At 33.7% G+C, this 18,160-nt stretch overlaps 4 protein-coding genes and 1 non-coding gene across 14 annotated transcripts; 4 read left to right on the forward strand and 1 right to left on the reverse strand.

Annotated features, from left to right (window-relative positions):
• The first annotated feature begins 356 nt into the window (after positions 1 to 356).
• LOC111299926 (uncharacterized) lies at positions 357 to 1,547 on the forward strand. Of its 2 annotated transcripts, none has more exons than XM_022895456.2 (3): positions 357 to 637; positions 715 to 978; positions 1,079 to 1,547. In XM_022895456.2, the coding sequence occupies exons 1-3, from the start codon at positions 487 to 489 to the stop codon at positions 1,252 to 1,254; spliced, it is 591 nt and encodes a 196-aa protein (XP_022751191.2). In that variant the 5' UTR covers positions 357 to 486; the 3' UTR covers positions 1,255 to 1,547. The 2 variants fall into 2 exon arrangements, with proteins under 2 accessions (XP_022751191.2, XP_022751192.2); XM_022895457.2 differs by having other exon boundaries at positions 1,121 to 1,547.
• Positions 1,548 to 1,793: 246 nt separating this feature from the next.
• Positions 1,794 to 4,352, forward strand: LOC111299924 (uncharacterized). Its single transcript, XM_022895446.2, has 2 exons — positions 1,794 to 2,613; positions 3,476 to 4,352. Exons 1-2 carry the CDS (start codon positions 1,865 to 1,867, stop codon positions 4,128 to 4,130), a joined length of 1,404 nt encoding a protein of 467 aa, XP_022751181.2. The 5' UTR covers positions 1,794 to 1,864; the 3' UTR covers positions 4,131 to 4,352.
• A 561-nt stretch (positions 4,353 to 4,913) lies between these two features.
• TRNAT-AGU (transfer RNA threonine (anticodon AGU)) lies at positions 4,914 to 4,987 on the forward strand. The gene has a single exon. It is a non-coding gene; the product is annotated as a tRNA-Thr (tRNA).
• A 125-nt stretch (positions 4,988 to 5,112) lies between these two features.
• Positions 5,113 to 8,989, reverse strand: LOC111299925 (heptahelical transmembrane protein 4). Of its 9 annotated transcripts, none has more exons than XM_022895450.2 (5): positions 8,826 to 8,875; positions 8,648 to 8,711; positions 8,191 to 8,454; positions 7,411 to 7,735; positions 5,113 to 6,125 (listed from the first exon to the last, which is right to left on the reverse strand). In XM_022895450.2, the coding sequence occupies exons 3-5, from the start codon at positions 8,448 to 8,450 to the stop codon at positions 5,472 to 5,474; spliced, it is 1,239 nt and encodes a 412-aa protein (XP_022751185.2). In that variant the 5' UTR covers positions 8,451 to 8,454; positions 8,648 to 8,711; positions 8,826 to 8,875; the 3' UTR covers positions 5,113 to 5,471. The 9 variants fall into 9 exon arrangements, with proteins under 9 accessions (XP_022751185.2, XP_089604001.1, XP_022751182.2 ...); XM_089747875.1 differs by having other exon boundaries at positions 8,191 to 8,457; XM_022895447.2 differs by having other exon boundaries at positions 8,620 to 8,711.
• Positions 8,990 to 13,935: 4,946 nt separating this feature from the next.
• LOC111300715 (uncharacterized) lies at positions 13,936 to 16,881 on the forward strand. Its single transcript, XM_089746866.1, has 3 exons — positions 13,936 to 14,632; positions 14,721 to 14,890; positions 16,408 to 16,881. The coding sequence occupies exons 1-3, from the start codon at positions 14,383 to 14,385 to the stop codon at positions 16,552 to 16,554; spliced, it is 567 nt and encodes a 188-aa protein (XP_089602992.1). The 5' UTR covers positions 13,936 to 14,382; the 3' UTR covers positions 16,555 to 16,881.
• The last annotated feature ends 1,279 nt before the right edge of the window (positions 16,882 to 18,160 follow it).

Consider the following 18,160-nt stretch of genomic DNA (forward strand, 5'->3'; position numbering starts at 1 on the left):
TTTTATTTATTTATTTTAGTGTATCCTAGGTTTCTGCTTCGTAATTTATGAGAGTTAAAATCTTATTGTTATTTGTTTATTTATTATACTCGCAAATAATTATTCTCCTTTAAAATAATAAGATTGTCTTAAATATTAAGTTTACAATCATATAAATTAAAAAAAAAAAAAATCAATTGATTTTTTAACTTTTTTTTGTCATACTGCTTTTCTCATATATTTCAATTTTCTTTTACATTTTTGTCACCGTTTTCAATATATTTTGCTAAATCATTTAAGTTGCCATACAAGTCAGTCACTTTCACAAAATTATAAAATTGTTGTTAAAGTTATTTTAAAAAAAAAATAAATCTATATATTATTGTTTTTAAAATAAATAAATTGCATAAGCCAATTTTCTTCATGCAGAATTTCTAAAATTATTATAAATCTGAAAGAAAAATCCTATAAAAGTCTCCATTAGCAAAGAATAATTCAACGGTGTTAATGCGACGTGAAGAGAAACGAAAAAGGTTCCATGAGGCGCTTCTTAAAACACTCTACCCACCATCATCTCCACCGGAATCGGAGGAGGAAGAGGAAAAGAAGCCGGTGATCACATCAGAGAGAGCTGTCAGCTTGGGGCTTGAAAACCCAGGTTTTTGAAATATTAATTAACATAAAGTAAATTAGTTTTATGATGAAATTGTAAAATGTAACCAATTTGTGTGGCAGATGATTTTGAAGTGGGTAAGAGTAGTTCTTCAACGAGTAATGAGGAAGATGATGGAAGTCAAGCTGAGACTCAGAAGCTGAGTAGAGCTCAAAGGAAAAGACTTAGAAAGAAAAAGCTCAAGGAAGATGCTTTCCGCCGTGGAAAGATCATTGGGCCTTTGTTACCATTATCTGAAGATGGTGGAGTTGGTTTGTTGCAAACTGAACCCCAAGGTGTTCGAGAAAATGCTGCACACAAACAAGTTGACTCAAGTGACAAACCTGGTAAGATTTTAATTGGTCTATTTGCTTCTTTTTTATTTGTATAAAAAGCTTGACAAGCTTGGGAGCAGTGTTTCTAAAGTGAAATGTTTTCTTTGAGCAGATGATGACCTCCTAAATGCACTAACTTTGGGTGTTTGTTCAGGCGATCAGCAAGGTGGTTGTAGTAGCAGTAAGAAGGCGAAGCAGAGGAGGATTGCTAAGAGGTTGGCTAGGGAGGGGCTGAAATCCACTGAAACTGAGAATTCTGATCAAGATAAAGAACGTAAAGTCCTCTAGTACAGAGAAGTGCGATCAAAATTAATAACTGAAATTCTCTAACATGGAGACTAGCGATCATCAACATCATGGGTTCTTGAGGTGAAGACTCAATTAATTAATGTTTTCACCTGCCAGTGCCGCAATGTTGTAGTTATTCAAGAAAGAAAATGATGTAAAATGAGAGTAGTTTCATTAACTTGAAAATACCAATGAAACTCAGGATGGCATTTCGGAGCTTAATTTTTATCTGAGGTTTACTAGTGGCTTTCAATAGCAATGAAACAAGTTATTGAAATAATCATTTGGTCAAAGATTTTGTAGTTTGGTTACGCGATAATTCGGGTGAAATTGGTTCATGCAATCACATATTTTAATATTAAAATTCAAATTTCAACGCAGCTTTTTCCATTCGATAATTCCTCGGTTCTAACACCCCCGTCCCAGGCAGAAAAGCCCAAAAGCCCAAACTCAAAAACTCCATCTTTAAATTACAATTATACCCCCACCAAAGAGAAGTATCTGTTTCTTTAACTAAGCATCGCCCCTCTTCACCGCTCGCTACATTTCAATTTTCATAAAGGCAACATATAAAACCCTAAACCCTACTCCTTCCTTCTTCACTCTTCCAATGGCGGAGCTAAAACTCTCCGAGAGCCGAGACCTAACCCGAATCGAACGAATAGGGGCCCACTCCCACATCCGGGGCCTAGGTCTTGACTCATCCCTGGAGCCCCGCGACGTCTCGGAAGGGATGGTGGGCCAAACCCAAGCCCGCAAAGCCGCCGGTGTCATTCTCCAAATGATCAAAGACGGGAAAATCGCTGGCCGAGCAATCTTATTAGCGGGACAACCGGGAACCGGCAAAACCGCCATCGCTATGGGCATGGCCAAATCCCTAGGGCTTGAAACCCCATTTTCTATGCTCTCCGGCAGCGAAATCTTCTCCCTCGAAATGTCGAAAACCGAAGCGTTAATGCAAGCGTTTCGAAAGTCCATCGGAGTAAGAATCAAGGAAGAAGCCGAAGTAATTGAAGGCGAAGTCGTTGAAATCCAAATTGACCGCCCGGCAGTTTCTGGGGCGGCTTCGAAAACAGGGAAATTGACTCTCAAAACGACGGATATGGAGACCGTTTATGATCTGGGTGCGAAGATGATCGAGGCATTAGGGAAAGAGAAAGTGCAGAGTGGGGATGTGATAGCTATTGATAAAGCTTCAGGGAAAATAACGAAGCTTGGGAGATCGTTTTCGAGGTCAAGAGATTACGATGCAATGGGACCTCAAACTAAGTTCGTGCAATGTCCGGATGGAGAGTTGCAGAAGAGAAAAGAGGTTGTTCATTGTGTTACACTTCATGAGATTGATGTCATTAATAGCAGGTAAATTCGAGTTTGGCTTTGTTTACAAAATTTTCCCTTTTCAAATTTGTGGCTTTTTTTGCTGTATTCAATACGATTTCTTGAGTCTTAATTTTTGCTGTGACTGGTATATGCAGTGGGTGTTTAACTGTTTATCTGTAATCGTTTTGAAATTAGTTAAGAGCTGAGCCGATATGAACTTTTAATAATTTAGACTATGTTTGGTTGCTTCATTTGCTTACTTACATTTTGCTTCTGAGAGCAAAACATAAATATATGAACAAAAAGTAAGCTTGGATGAAAAAGCCTATAGCATTTTGGGAAAATTAACGAGTTAGGTGGATTTGGTTTGCACTTTTAAAGGTGCTATTGAGAATAGAGATTCTGCAAGTTAAGAGCTCTGTGAAATGATGAAGGTCTAATAGTTCACATGACAGATCTTCCATAAGTCAGTGGTTCTTAACCATGGTTGCTGGCTAGCTTCTCCTTCCAATGTTTACGAACCCAACATATGTGGCATCCTTATACCGTCAATACATATATTTCGTCAGTTTGTTCAAACAAATGCGATTGTACCATTATTTTGTGACTACTAGGGAAGAATTTGTGTATGACAGTTCTTTGGCCAGTCAGATTTAATAAGTATGATATTAACATCATAACTTGTGCAAATATTTCTTACTAGCATGAAATTTCTCCCTATAAAACATGATGGTTAGCGTCATATCTGTATATCCAGTACAATTTTTCCATAGGCAAGTATCTTTGCTTGTCTGCCGTTTAGGATATTCTTCGCATTTGTCTATACTTATAGACTTTAAAGAAGTTTTATGCCATTTATTCTGAGTTTATCATTTCGTGTCTTATTATGTTTCTATTTCAGAACACAGGGATTTCTTGCTCTTTTCACTGGTGATACTGGTGAAATCCGTGCTGAGGTGAGAGAACAAATTGATACAAAGGTGGCAGAGTGGAGGGAGGAAGGAAAGGCAGAAATTGTGCCAGGTGTTCTCTTTATTGATGAGGTGCACATGCTTGATATCGAGTGCTTTTCCTTCCTGAACCGTGCTCTTGAGAATGAGATGGCCCCAATATTAGTTGTTGCTACAAACAGAGGAATAACTGCAATCCGAGGCACAAACTACAAATCCCCACATGGAATTCCAATCGACCTTCTTGATCGACTACTAATCGTCACTACTCAACCTTATTCTGTGGATGAAATTCGCAAGATCCTAGACATTAGGTGCCAAGAGGAAGATGTTGAGATGTCTGAAGATGCAAAACAATTATTGACAAAAATTGGGCATGAGACATCCTTGAGATATGCTATCCATCTGATTACTGCTGCTGCATTGAATTGCCAGAAGCGGAAGGGAAAGGTTGTAGAAGTGCAGGATATCACTCGAGTTTACAGTCTATTTCTGGATGTAAGGAGATCGACACAGTACTTGATGGAGTATCAAAAAGAATACATGTTCAACGAAGCATCAATGGTTGATGGTGGGGAAGATGATGCTGATGCCATGCACGATTGAAAGTTTCTTTAGGTTGAGTTGAAGAATTTCTGATATTATGTTCCTAACGGCCTTCACACATGGCACGACGTGGCTTGGTGTTACTGCAATGTGTTCTCTGCCAGACTAATATTATTTTGCTAGTTTTCGCTATGCAGCAGTGAATTCGTAGTGTAATTTGTACGCAATATCAACTCCTAATTTCGCTATAGTTTCTGTTAATGAAAATATAGGATTGCTCTACTGAACAAGCTTGTTTCGACATCAAAACCTGAGACTAGGCTGAAGTTGCTTTCTCAACATTTATCATCAATCAAGGAACCTTTGTTACTTCAAAGATTGATACTAGTTAGGCGTGCACTTTGCCTGGTCGAGAAAAATGGCAGAACAATCCCTTGATCCTAGAATGGCCGTTTCTCGTTCCATTAGTTAATTCATGTGCTCCGAAAGTTATTTATGTCAATTTTGGGTTTTCTTACCCTTCTCAAATCTTTGGCACACTTTTCCTACACTTGTCTTAGCAGCAAAAAGTTTCGGTTTCTCATGCTGGAAACAAGGCACACCATCCATGCATTTGATTAAGGCAAAATCAATGGAGGTTTCATGGTACACAAGGATAATGAAAAGCTGATACTCGACCAAATTATCATGCTATAATGAACATTTCATATGTTACCCGAACAAGTACCGAGGTAACATTCGTAGCGCTTGTATAAATCTCAAGAGCATGTAAACAACCTGGTCGGAGGTAAAAGTTCCAGTAAACTTGGTTCACTATGGAAAGACATTGCACCTCAAAAGCAAGCTTTCATAGCTCAGTTGGTTAGAGCACCCGTTTAGTAAGCGGGAGGTCTTGAGTTCGACTCTCAATGAAAGCATGCCATGGATTTTGTTATTCTAGTTCTTCATTTTGTTTGCCATGCATGAAGAGCTTGAACATTCTCATCACAGCATTGGAATATTTCAATCCATAGGCTGGCACTCGACCACAATATCACCCCAATTATAAAATGTACAGGGTGTTTATTAATGACGGGAATTTAGCATGTCTGAGACCTGAAATCAATTTTACAACCTCAAAAACATGGACGATGCTGTCTCTGGTCACATACAACTTAAGATCCTATAGTTTCTGTGCAAGAAACTTACAGGTACTTCGTATTTTTATGACTTATTAATGCTGAAACTAGGTTCTTGACTTTGAGACAACTTATTTATGAAGAATATACATTATCACTATGGGTTGGTCATATTCCAACCGCATCAATATATTGCATTACCCCTACTTCTGTCCAACTAGAAAGAACTTACAAACAAAGGAATACTCCTTCCACTGATCAATTATTGTCTGATATCACTTCTTTAACATCCATTTAGATCCCGCCATTTGAGGTAAACCAGTCCTGCTCGATAATGAGTGTATGCCCCAGCAACAACCAAGATGTGAAAAAGTTGGTGGCTGTGCCCAGCAATGTCAAATTTTCCAGGCATCCATCGCTCTGGAATCCTTGTTGCATAGACCAAAGCTCCAATACCATACAAAAACCCCATCAGAACCTCATACCCGGTTGTGTGAAGTGCCTCAGGCTGGTGCCGGAACAAGATAAGCTTGTGAAGAATGGGCGCTATCCCAGACACGCCCATGCCAAAGAAGAGGGATGCACGAATGCTGCGAAACTCAGGATTCTGAAACACTGGCAATAAGGAAAACAAGATTGTCGCAACCCCCAAGACAGTTATAAATCCCATGTAGAGGTTAGAGAAGAATGGATCACACATGAAGGAGTAATACACAGGAGGATAGAAGGAAGTAGATATAAGAGCTGCAATCCCAGCATAGTCTAGCCTGAGCATGATATATGATATGCGCTCAGAGTGGCAAGACAGGAGGTGGCATGTGCTGCTAGCTAGCAAGCAAAACATTGCACCACCCAAGAAGGCAAAAAATGGCCACCTTGTTATTGGTCTCACCATCAGGGGTGCTATAATGTTTGCCACATCCTCCTTCACACTTTGCTGCAATTAGAAAGAACACAGAAAAATTATCAGATGCATGAAGCTCCCAAGATATAAAATCAACCATTAACAATAAAAAGAAAGATATCTACTGCTTTTACATTCCACCTTGCAATTATAGGGATGACAGTTGTCACTGAAAACTGAAGAAGATGCATGAAATGCTCATTTTAATACAAATCTCTTCAAACTATATACACTAAGGTAAAAAACTAGTGGCTGCAAACAATGTGCAAGGATTCAAGCACTCCTACCCTCTCCTTTTTCTGTCATGAATTACTCCTAGCAAGATTCAATTAACATGCAAATAGTTAAGGAACTTTTGAACTATCACCAATATGGCAATTGATTCCACATTGCACGAATACTTGCTTAAGAATCCTCATGCCATCTTCATAACTAAAGTTCCACACATTGAGGGAAAATTATGGTACAAGTAATCTGTAACATCAATAACACAAATATGTACCATATAGGTTGTCTATAAATTTAGAGAAGGCTTCCTATAATAAACAACTCTAAGCTTTCCATACTTTTTGGTAAGCAAGAGAAGCCTTTACTGAATCACGTATCTCAACAACAGTAGCAGCCCAAAAGCCCAATATCAACTGCATAACTTATAGCACATGTGGTTGCATCAGATGCCTTTTTTTGTTTAGAAAGGTTGTAGAGTATAATTTTTCTCTGGAAAGTTTACTCAGACAGTAGGCCTTTGGCTTGTTGGCACTCCCTAACCCATAAGAACCTGCCAAATTGTGATTATAGTTCCTTCAAGCAAAATTTCACTGACAACAATGGGACAGAGGAAAAGAAATCTTCATGGATTTCTGCAAGGATTGAAAACAACCCAGAAACATGATTCACACATATAATTTGAGAAAATGCCATAGAGATCTATGTTTCTATTCACTGGTTGTTGATACCATGATATGTCCATCTAGAGACAGGTTAAAAAAGGGAAGGGAGAGTCATAGCAAAGGACCCCAGGTTTGACAAGAGTGTCTGTAACATTTAAAAATACATCAGAAAAATAGAAAGTAATGTCAGTCAAATTGTTCCAAAATTAGTTGCATTGAGACAATTAAGCAGATTACAGAACAAGAAGAAATTTTAAAATGTTGGGAATATTTCAGCATGAAATAAGCACAAGATAAAGAAATTAACACTGCTCAAGTGGAACCCCAAGGACCAGCTAGCGTTTAGAATACAGCCAACTACCATAACTTTAGAATTAGCCAAAATCTTAAGATTTATGAAATAGCTTATTAAGGATATGAAGCATTACCAGAACACAAACATCAGTGTGATTCCCAATGGAGAAACGCTCAGGTAAACAGTTATACAGAAGTTCCACAACATGCCAACCTGAGAGTGAAGGAAGCAAATCCATTGAAGGGAGAGTAGTCTTTAACTCTTTCCGAAGTTTGTGCAAATCGGGCATATTTGGCAAGGAAGGCAGGCATGTCATAAGTTCTGAATGCAATTTGTGTAAATCAGCCTTTCTCAATACATCAGGAATATGCTGCAAAGAGTGAAGATCAACAACCTTTGGAACCTTCATTGCAGTGTATATGGTAAGCGAAAGGAAAATGAAGAACCCAATCAAATGCCTGTAAAAGGTAGCAGTCATACTCAAGATAACATAGTACAAGTGACAACATTCTAATCTATAATCCAATAAAGCAACAATCATCTCAGAAACATGAAGTCATGGAATTATACTGAACAAACAAAGAGTATATTTTGATTGATAACACCATAACAATACTTCACAAATTGAGACATGTTTACATTCTTCCCTAAATTTCTATTTCTTCTCTTTCCAATTCTAAAAAGAAAGGTTAAAACACTGTTAATTCAATCCTTTGCTCATCATAATAACGGAAATTAAAGAACTCTTTTCATTCAATGCATGAAGAAATAAAATCAGCTCATTCACAGTAAACCACTGCTATTAAACATGAAAAATTTTCATTAAACATCGCCTTACAAGTACCCTAAGGACACTAACTCGCATTTGCCAAAATTTAAAAGGGCTGGTAGTTAGCAAGCAAAGAAAGCTTACGTCCAAACATTTAAAGTCTCATTGTGAATTGTGAAGATGCTAAGCAAAACCTGCTTCATTGGCCATTCTGATCTGTAATGGCCCACAATAAACTCATTGTCCCTCAAATATCCAGGCAGTGAGTGGTACTCTACCAGCTGATACTTCACCTTTTTCCACAATCTCTTCCCTTTCCCTTCCTTTGAACAGCTCACTTTACAATGCCCTATTTTTTCAGCTGTCATATTTGTATCTTCACAAACTTGTTCCACGCTGCCCATCTTTCTACTTTCAAACAAATAACAATTTATCAACTAAAAAAAAAAACCCATAATTCACATAAAAAAGTTTATCCAAATATCTTCTTTAAGAATAAAATCTTTTATCCAACTCAACAATAAAAAAAAAATCATATAAGAAAAGAAAGGAAATATAGAGAGAAAAGGGTACTAGAAAAAGAAGAAAATTGAAGAATCACCAGCTGAGAATTGAAACCCAGATGGGGATCCTTCTATAAATACAGAATTCTCAGGCGGACGACTCTAAACAAACAACAAAATATACAGATGAAGACAAACACCCGGAAGTTAGTTTTTGATGATAACAAATATATATGAACAAGACAAAGAAACATAAAAAGTACGAGAAAACCTAACCGCTGAAACCTTAAAGCAGAGCAAAGTCACGTCCCAGACAACAAAAGAGCAATGTTTTAAGAAATTAAAGAACAAATTTATCGAGGCAAGAATCAGATTCGTTAAGAGATGCGGAGATACCGAAGATTGTTTTGTTTTGGAGTGGTTGTGGTAATAGAACCGGACAACTGGGGAGGACTAAAATGTCAATTACTAATAATAGTTGGTGGAAATGATTAAAAAAAAAAAGCTTGGATATTTTTATTTTTGTGGTGGACCCCTTGAATTTTTTTTTTTTATTTTACAGTCATATCCCAACAACTTTGGAAGTCACATTGATTGGGATGTAAATTTGTTGATTGGACTTTACATTTTAATTAAATGAAAAGAAAGCTTTTTAGTGCTCCATTATAAGAATATTATGTGAGGTTGAATATTATTCTACATTGTTATACTATTAAATCCTTATTATGTTGCTGACTTATGGTTGGCTATTGCAAATGGGGACCTCGGGTTTTATTAATTTATATAATAGGTTAAAATAATGTTATTTTTGTCTATAAATATGTGATTTATTGATAGAATATTAAAATTTTAATGATAAAAATTTCAAATTTTGACAATTTAAGTATATAAAAAAAATAATGTTATATTTTGCATATCATTTATGAGAATTAAACAAATTAAATCTTAAATCTAATTTGACTATTATATTATATTACATTATATAATGTTTAGTATCCTCTCACTTATTATTATTATTTTTTTTTTATAAAAAGAGATCACAGCTTAAATAAAGAAAGTAATTATACGTGTTAAAATTTAAATTTTAAAATTATTAAATATTATTTTTTAAAATAATTATATGTATTAATTGAATTAATCTTTATATTGATCCTCTTAATTACTTTTCCAATTCACTTCAATTTAACTAAAATAATAATGATGAAAGAAGATTCGGAGGAAGATCTTATACCTAACCCTAATGCTCTTATATAATTATGTAAATATATATTTATCTTATTATATTTCTTGAGGATATCAATTTGTTTTTTTATTGGTTTGTGTATTGATTTCTTTAATGAATGTACTTTTTGATAGATATAAAAAATTATTTGCTTATAATTATAACTTTTATATGTCAATTTCCTAATAAGGTGGTGAAGAAATCTGGACCATTTCTAGAAAGATATGTGAATTATATGTTAGATTTAATTAAAATTTTATCGAGTCATTAATAAAATTTATAATTAAAATTAAAATTGATCTATATGTGGGTGAGAGCCAATCTCGTTAAATTTAAACCCATGGAATTGATGCTACAGTTTTGTGCTTCTTGATGCTACTTTTTAGATTTTGAGTAGCGATTTGCACAGTTAAAAAAGAGAAAACTACTCTCTGCCTCTGAAATTGAAATTATAAAATTTAATGAGTTAACCTTATATATATAAAGGTGAAAAGCATTGATCTCTCGGATCCTATTATGGGTCCAAACATAAAATTAGATAGGGATCACACTTAATTAAAATTATATTACATATTCATATATATTACAATATAATATCATTATAATTACTCATAATTTGACATTAATTAATCTAAATTTAGATTAATTAATTGTGTTAATTCATAATATAAGATAATTAGATTATTATAGGGTGGGCAGAGTCTTGGATGGCCCAGACTCCAAACTAATTGTCTTAGACTTATGGGTGAGTTAGCATTTGAGCTCATTTGGGTTTACTATGAAAATTAAAAATAAAATAGTAAAAAACAAGAGGTAAATGGAAGTTTGGAATTGGAATGATAGAAAACAATGGATAAGTACATAGAGCAAAAAGGTAACGTTGTCTAAAGAGAAAAGCAGGTTACAAGGAAACAATCAAACCAAGCAACCAAGAATCAAAACAAGATCGAAATCAAGTGGAGATATTAAAAAAATAATATAAATTATAACAAATAATTTTTATGTAAAACATTACATAAATACATAAATTATAAATATTTTACACTATATAAATACGTAAATTGCTAAATCTTTCCGAAACCAAGTGGAGAAATTAAAAACTAGCCTTTAGAAATCAATATAAGTTTGGGAGTAACCATTGTTACTTGAACAAGGTGGATTTCTTGTAATGACCAATTCAAGGTGGCTTTAGGTTTTCACGGGCTATGACTCGAGATGATATCAGATTAGATAGCCAAGCCTTGTTATAGGATTTGGATTAGTATCGCATCACTTTCAACATCGTTGGCAATGTGAATTTGGACTATTTCCAAATTGGCCATTTCCCTTAGGCTAGCAATGACTTTCTCTTCCAAATATTCATATTAATTTGATGCAATCAACTAAGTTATTTCTTGTAAAACAACATCGTAGAAATTTTTTAATATATTCATTAGTATCGTTCGTATGAGTAAGATACAATCATTAATTATAAAGGTTCGAATTCGAATGAACGATGATAATAGTTTTAATGTAAAGATGATAAAGAGCTTTGGAACATATTCTTATGATCCATATATTTGAATAGTAGTGTAGTAAATAGGAAAGTGAACTCAATGGAATAGATAATAGATTCGGCCTTTTGGCAAAGATTTATATATAGCAAACTCATTGAAGTCCAAGAAGACCATGCCAAAATCTCGTTCTTTTTTTTTTTTATGTAATAATTTCGTGACATTTATCAATCTTTTAACCTGAAGTTAATTTTCTTTTGTCCTTAATTTTTTTAAAGGAAAAAAAAAAAAGAAATTAATGGCCGAGATTTGGTAATTGGGCTCCAAATTAGAGGAGTAGAGGTGGGTCCATGCCCTCAATTGGGCCAGCAAACAAGTTGGCTTTCTGAAAGAAAACCTACGGCCACGCGCTGTTTTAACAGTAGCCCTGAAATTTAACTAATAAAAAAAATATTACGTTCATAAATTTTTTTAAATTTATAATTTTTAAGTATTAATTATAAAAATATATCAATTAAATTAAGAGATAATTCACATTTTCAAGCTTAATAGTTAATAATAGTATTAGAATTATGCTATAATTCTCGTGAGAAAGTAAATGGAAAGGGTGTAGTTATTGTTTTCGTAAGTTTACAATATTTGATAGTTGATCCTATCTGAAAGATCTATATAATTTGTTTCAAATATTTAATCCAACCAAATTTGATTTAATCTAAAATAATTAACAATATGTTGAATAACCTGAAATACGATGATACTTCGAATTTAATTATTTTTTATATTTTGAATAAAAAGTTTTTCCAACTCTGACTTTTTAAGTAGTAGTTATGACTGAATTAAATATTGAATGCTGAAATTTAGGAAACTTAAGCAAAAGTAACTTGTTCAATTGAGTGTTTCTAAACTGAATTTCACAAGATTTGTCTTTGAAATTTAATCATATTTAATGGAGGAGAGGCGACGGCGGTGGTGTATGGTAATGATGCATTGGCAAGTATTAATTATGCGGCGACGGTAGCAGCTAATCGGTTCGGTGGGATGGTGGCGTTCATTGCTGGGAGTGGCCTCTTTCCATCCAAAAACATGTTTGACCGGCATGGAATTTAGGCTGCTGAAGAAATTGAGCATGGGAAACTTAGCTAGATTTCCACTCTCTTTTTTACAAGGTTAGATAGATGTCCACTTAAAAAAAAATCCACCGCCAAAACCCAACAGCTGAAGGCATCCATATGACTATATCAATATATATTGGAGAAAAAAAATATATATATATATTGTTTGTTCTTCATTTTCTAATATAACTTATATCTCAGCTTAATCAAAAAACAAAAGTTATTTAGATGAAATGTTAAGAAGCATATCATATACGATGATTGTAGTATATTTAATTAATTATAATTTAAGGTTATATGAATTTTTTAAAATTTTATATGAAACTCATATTTATATTTATAAGTGGTGAACCTTTATATAAATTTTTATTTTGATTGAATAATTGTAATTGAAGGCAAAAAAAAAAAAAAAATTTAAGGTGATACGCTCCAAAATGTTACTTGACCATAAATTGAAAACTTTGACATCTAATCCTACCTTCAATTGTGCAAAGTGATGGTGGGAATGAAAGTTATTTTAAGTAGTTTTTTTAATATGTAAAAAAAAAAACTTTATTTAAAAAAAAAAGCAAAAAAATTTTATTAAATGAATTCAAAATTTAATACAACTTATTCATGTAATTATTTATAATAAATAATATTTAAAAAATTTAAAATTTAAATATCAATAATTACAAGCACTTTTTTTATTCTCAAACTATGATATCTTTTGTAAAATAAATAAATAAATAAATCTTGAGTTATCATGCAATTATAGCTGCTCACCCCTTTGTTCCATATAATCCTATTAATCCTATAGTCATTCTTTCTATCTCAAAATTTGCATTCAAAACCTCTAGTTTATGGAGTAAACCATAATCTAGTTTATGTTAAACTTTTTGACAATTACGCTAGCTGCTACGATATGAAATCAAACCTTAGTTTTAGCGGAAAAATTAGAGTAAGAAAAATGGTAGGATCATGTTATTTGCAATTAAAAACTAATTATTAGTTGGAAAAATTCATAAAATTCAATATTGGTATTAGTAGAAAGTGGAGGTTTAGTGAAAGGAGAGATAGATTAATTACTAAATATATACTAATCTTCACTACTCACAATTTCAATTGAAAATGAGAAACTTATGAAAAGTTATAGATCAAATACCTTTTTCAAAAAAAAAAAATGTAGAGAACAAAAGCTATGCATCTTGATACGCATATCTTTAACTTTTGAGGGGAAAATAATGATCAAGATTTAAGACCTAAAAAGGAAGGGCAAACCACTTAAAAGTTCTTAAACGAGGTGAAAATATGGCAAGTACAATTGAGAAGTGAAGTAGACCTTTGGTTTTTGGTGGGGATCCGATCTTCCATAATTTCACATGCCAAAAGTGAAGCATGGATCAGCACCAGATCATTACGACATTCAATGTTACAATCATATTTCTTGAATATCAGAAAGAAATAGAGAACCAAAAATCCCAAGCCTTATCCTAGCTAGGGGTTCCTGTGTCCAAAGACAAGGGGGCCCTGGCTGGTCCTTTTCCATTTAAAAAGTAGCAAAGCATCCAACCTTTTGCATCAGCTGACGATCATCTCATTCTATTACAAGTTCCCCCCATCTTCCCTGTTGACGCAATCCAGGTGCTTTTTGCAGATCTAGCACGTCTCCTTCATTGCACCAAATAAAAATCCCCTCACCCCCCCTCTGTTTAGCATTTACGTCTCCTTTTTCATCATCAGTAGCTTGCTGATATAAGCACCAAAGACCAGACCCATCCTTGATTTCCTGTCATCATTTCTCTAAACTACCATTCCCTTCTTACTTTTTTGTTTCTCCTTCAGGCCAACCCTTTCCTTTTGCTTTCCCATGGCGTAAAACTTCTCTGGGTTATTTCTTTATTATCTCTTTGTCGCATCACCTTCTTGAGGATTACGTCAAAGTGTTCCATAAAGCAATACGATCTTTGTTTTTTAGTGTAGTTAAGTTTTGCTTTAAAGGTTTTTTTTTTTTTTTTGAAGTAAAGATGGGAAACTGTCAAGCAGCTGAAGCTGCAACAGTGGTGATTCAACATCCAGGGAACAAGATCGAGAGGATTTACTGGTCTGTTAGTGCTCATGAAATCATGAGTTCAAATCCAGGCCATTACGTTGCACATGTGGTAACCTCATCAACGTTAAAGAACGAAAATGGCATGCCATTGAAGCAGCTCAAGATCCTAAAACCAGATAACACTTTGTTACTCGGCCAAGTTTATCGACTTATTAGCTTTGAAGGTAATTCATTACTTGATTTTTACGTGTATAGTTTGCCAAGGCATCTTCCTTTTTCTTATTTTCTTGATCTTGGGGGGTTTTCTTTTAGATGTTTTGAAGGAGTTTGCTGCAAAGAAGTGTGTGAAGCTTGGAAAACTGTTGAAAGAAAGAGGAGGGCTTGGGCTTGGGATGGAGTTGAAGAGAAAGGATTTGCCAAGTACTGCTTCCAATCTGAATCCAAAACTTAACTCGAAATCTGAGAACTGCAGTTCTATCAAGGTAATAAAACAAAACTCAAACACAGTGAATGCTACTCTTTCTAGTTTCCTGTGAATTAGCAAAACTTGTCAGAAAGGATGAGCTAAGCTTCTGAAAGTAATAAATGGGTCTAGAATTTCAAGAAACGTATTAAATTAACTAATTAGTGCTTAACATGGGATTTGAATATGGGCATTTCCTTCACCTTCACATCTTTTCATTCTGCAGATGGAAGGACAGGGTGAGTGTCTTCTTTTTTTTTTTTTTTCCTTTGTAACTTGGGCGCAGAAAAGTAAACTTTTATGGTCTAAAAAGGAAGTAAATAAAAGGAAAAGTGGAGGGGAAAATCTGGATCTGCATATGCAAAGTGACAGTGTTTGTAGTTTAAAATGTTATGGTCTGAAATCTGAGAACTTGGAAGAATCTGAACTTTGTTCAAACAACAGATCTCGAGGTATTTCTCTGAAAATAATTTACTTAACATTTAACACACTTTTTAATGTTCGAAATCTCCATTAACCAGTTGTTTAGTTTTCTTTTCCTGATATCTGATTATTCAGAGATGAAAGTCAGTAGTCATTGGCAACCTTGCTTTTTCAGAAACTATATGAAATAGTGGCATATTAATCATGTTAACAAATAGTAGTGGTTGTTTTTTTTTGGCTGAGTTACCCTTTCTAGATGCCTTTCCTTCCCTTGTGGTAAATGTGGCTATAAATGCTAGTATATCACACATTTAGGACAACATGCCAAGTCAAGGTGAATTCAACTATTTGTGCTTAGATTTGAGAATGCCAAGTCAATGTTAAAAAAGATGGATGATTATTGATCTATTGTTGAGTATTGAAATTTTAAGTCCAGTGACTCTTCAATCCCTGTCTCAAGTAGAAAAAAAAAAGAACAATATTATTACTTTGAAAATATGTGATGTATCTAAATACTACTCTTTGTACTTAAGATTCATGAATTTGCCTGGCTACAGCAAGTTGTAGATGGATAGCAAGAGAGAATAAGAATAAGTCACCTGAATCACTTACAAGAGAGAACAAGATTCATGTAATTTTTTGCACATTTCATGATGTTACTTATATATGGAGACATGCAAATGTGATTATTGGTTATGAATTTTATACTTTATGAATAAGATAGAGGTTTTTAGAGGGAAAAATCATGAATTTTGTTAACATGAAATGACTCTATGATTTGTTTGTATGCATTTAGTGGTGGATGTGTGCACGTGTGTTTGTCATTCAAAAGTTTAGACAGTAGGTGGGTGATAGTTTTCTATAAGAATTTTGTCCAACAATTTGTCTTCTTCCTTGTAATAAAGGTAAGGTTAATGCTAAGCTCCTCAATTGAATGGATAAGATTGGTGAACAGGATCCAAATTTAGTGGAAAGCTTGGGTTTTCAAAATGGCAGTGAGCCCACAAACTTTTATACAAATCAATAATGGAACCCAAAAATGCTTATGGAATTGTCATTGTCTCATGGCTACCTTTGTCCTTTTCCTTTCTAATTTCTCCCTCTCTTTTGCAGGTGGGGCAGGAAGTTAACAGACTGGGAAGCAATGGTGGTGGCAGTAGCGGCAGCAGTAGGTACATGGGAAGGCATCATGTTGGTGGTGGTGGTGGTGGGGGGCAATGGAGGCCAGCCTTGCAGAGCATTGCAGAGATTGGAACTTGAACGCACTGCCTTCATATCTCTTCCAGGATTACTGCATGCTTCCCCTGTCATTCTCTCCCAGTCCCCCAACTTTCCCCCACCCAATAAAAGGCAAACAACCTTTCACTCTTTCCAATACCTTCATGTGCATTATTCTCTTTTCCTTTTCTTTTGTTTCCCGCATATACTAAAACGTTATATTAATTAATTTCTAGTATTAGTTTCCACTAGATTTTGAGGGTAGGGTTTGTGTTAGATGTAAAACCATTTGGTTACTTGGAAGACAAATATTTGTAGACAGTTGCGTGAATTATTGATAGAGTGTTAAAATGTTTAATTTTAGTGATTAAAATTAAAATTTTAATAATTTTAATTAAAAAAAGAGTGCTGCTAAATGTACTCTCATTTTTTTTCACATTTTAATTTTTTTTAAATTTTTTATAAGTAAAATTATTTAATTATCTTTCTCACAAAATTTTGGAGTTTTATAATTTTTTAAAAATAAATTTTTGAAAAATTATATAAATTTTTGAAAATGGATTTCTAAAAAGATATAAACATTTCTAGAAATGGATTTTTAGGAAGTTATAAATTTTTCTGAAAATTTAATTTTTTAAAAATTTATTTTCAAAGAGGTTTATGATTTTTGAAAATTTATTTTCGAAAAGTTATATGATTTTTTAGAAATTCATTTTCAAAAAAATTTATGATTTTTCAAAAATCCATTAACAAATACTTATGTGAAAAAGAAAAGATAACTAAATAATTTTACTTATAAAAACTTAAAAAAAAAATTTTGGGGTGTGAAGATAAAAGCTTGAGGCACATTTAGTAACACTCCTAAAATAAAGTATTTTCCTATATTTTTTTAAAAATATTTATCCAATGGATAAATACTACTCTTCCACCTCAAAGTTCAAATTCAAGACTTCCAAAATTTTCCAAATTCGATGTTAATTTAATTGGTTTTTCAGTGGAATCTAGATCATACAAAAGCCACTCATTTCATACAAAACTCTTTGCTAATGTCAAGAGTTTGATAACTATATTGTAAGAAGAATCAAAACCAAAACTCTACAAAAAGGGTTGAAAGAAGAACTATCATACATTCAATTTTGTTTTGGCACTGGCTGGCTATTAGTGGACTGGAGGGGCCCCAAAAGGAAGTCAAGACAATATGCAAATGTGATGGTCCAAAGCTTTCCAGTGGAGGACTGCAAAATAGTAGAAATTAATACTAGTTTTACTATTGTTTGCGAGGGAAAGTCGGGATCTAATAATAAAGCAATTGCGTCAAAATTATTGCTTCAGTGTTTCCTCTTGAAATACTTGAAATGGGAAAAAAAATACTCTCTATTTATATTTCAAATACACAGATAAAAATAAAAAATTTGATGAGATTAAAAATTAGATAAAAGGAAAAGATAAATTAAATAATTTAAGTGAAGAAAAGGTGTTGAATGTGAAATTAAATAATGCTGTTGAGTATTGATTACATGCATGATTTCTCATACATATACCATCAATGAGTAGTAAAAAGAAGAGAAATAAAAATGGAGATTTACAGCAGAATCGCACTAGCTAATGGTAGTTGGATCCCCGCATAGATTGCCTTTTTTTTTTTTTT

This window comes from Durio zibethinus, chromosome 18, assembly GCF_047325235.1.
Source record: "Durio zibethinus cultivar Kanyao isolate XHJ-2024 chromosome 18, ASM4732523v1, whole genome shotgun sequence".
NCBI lineage: Eukaryota > Viridiplantae > Streptophyta > Magnoliopsida > Malvales > Malvaceae > Durio > Durio zibethinus.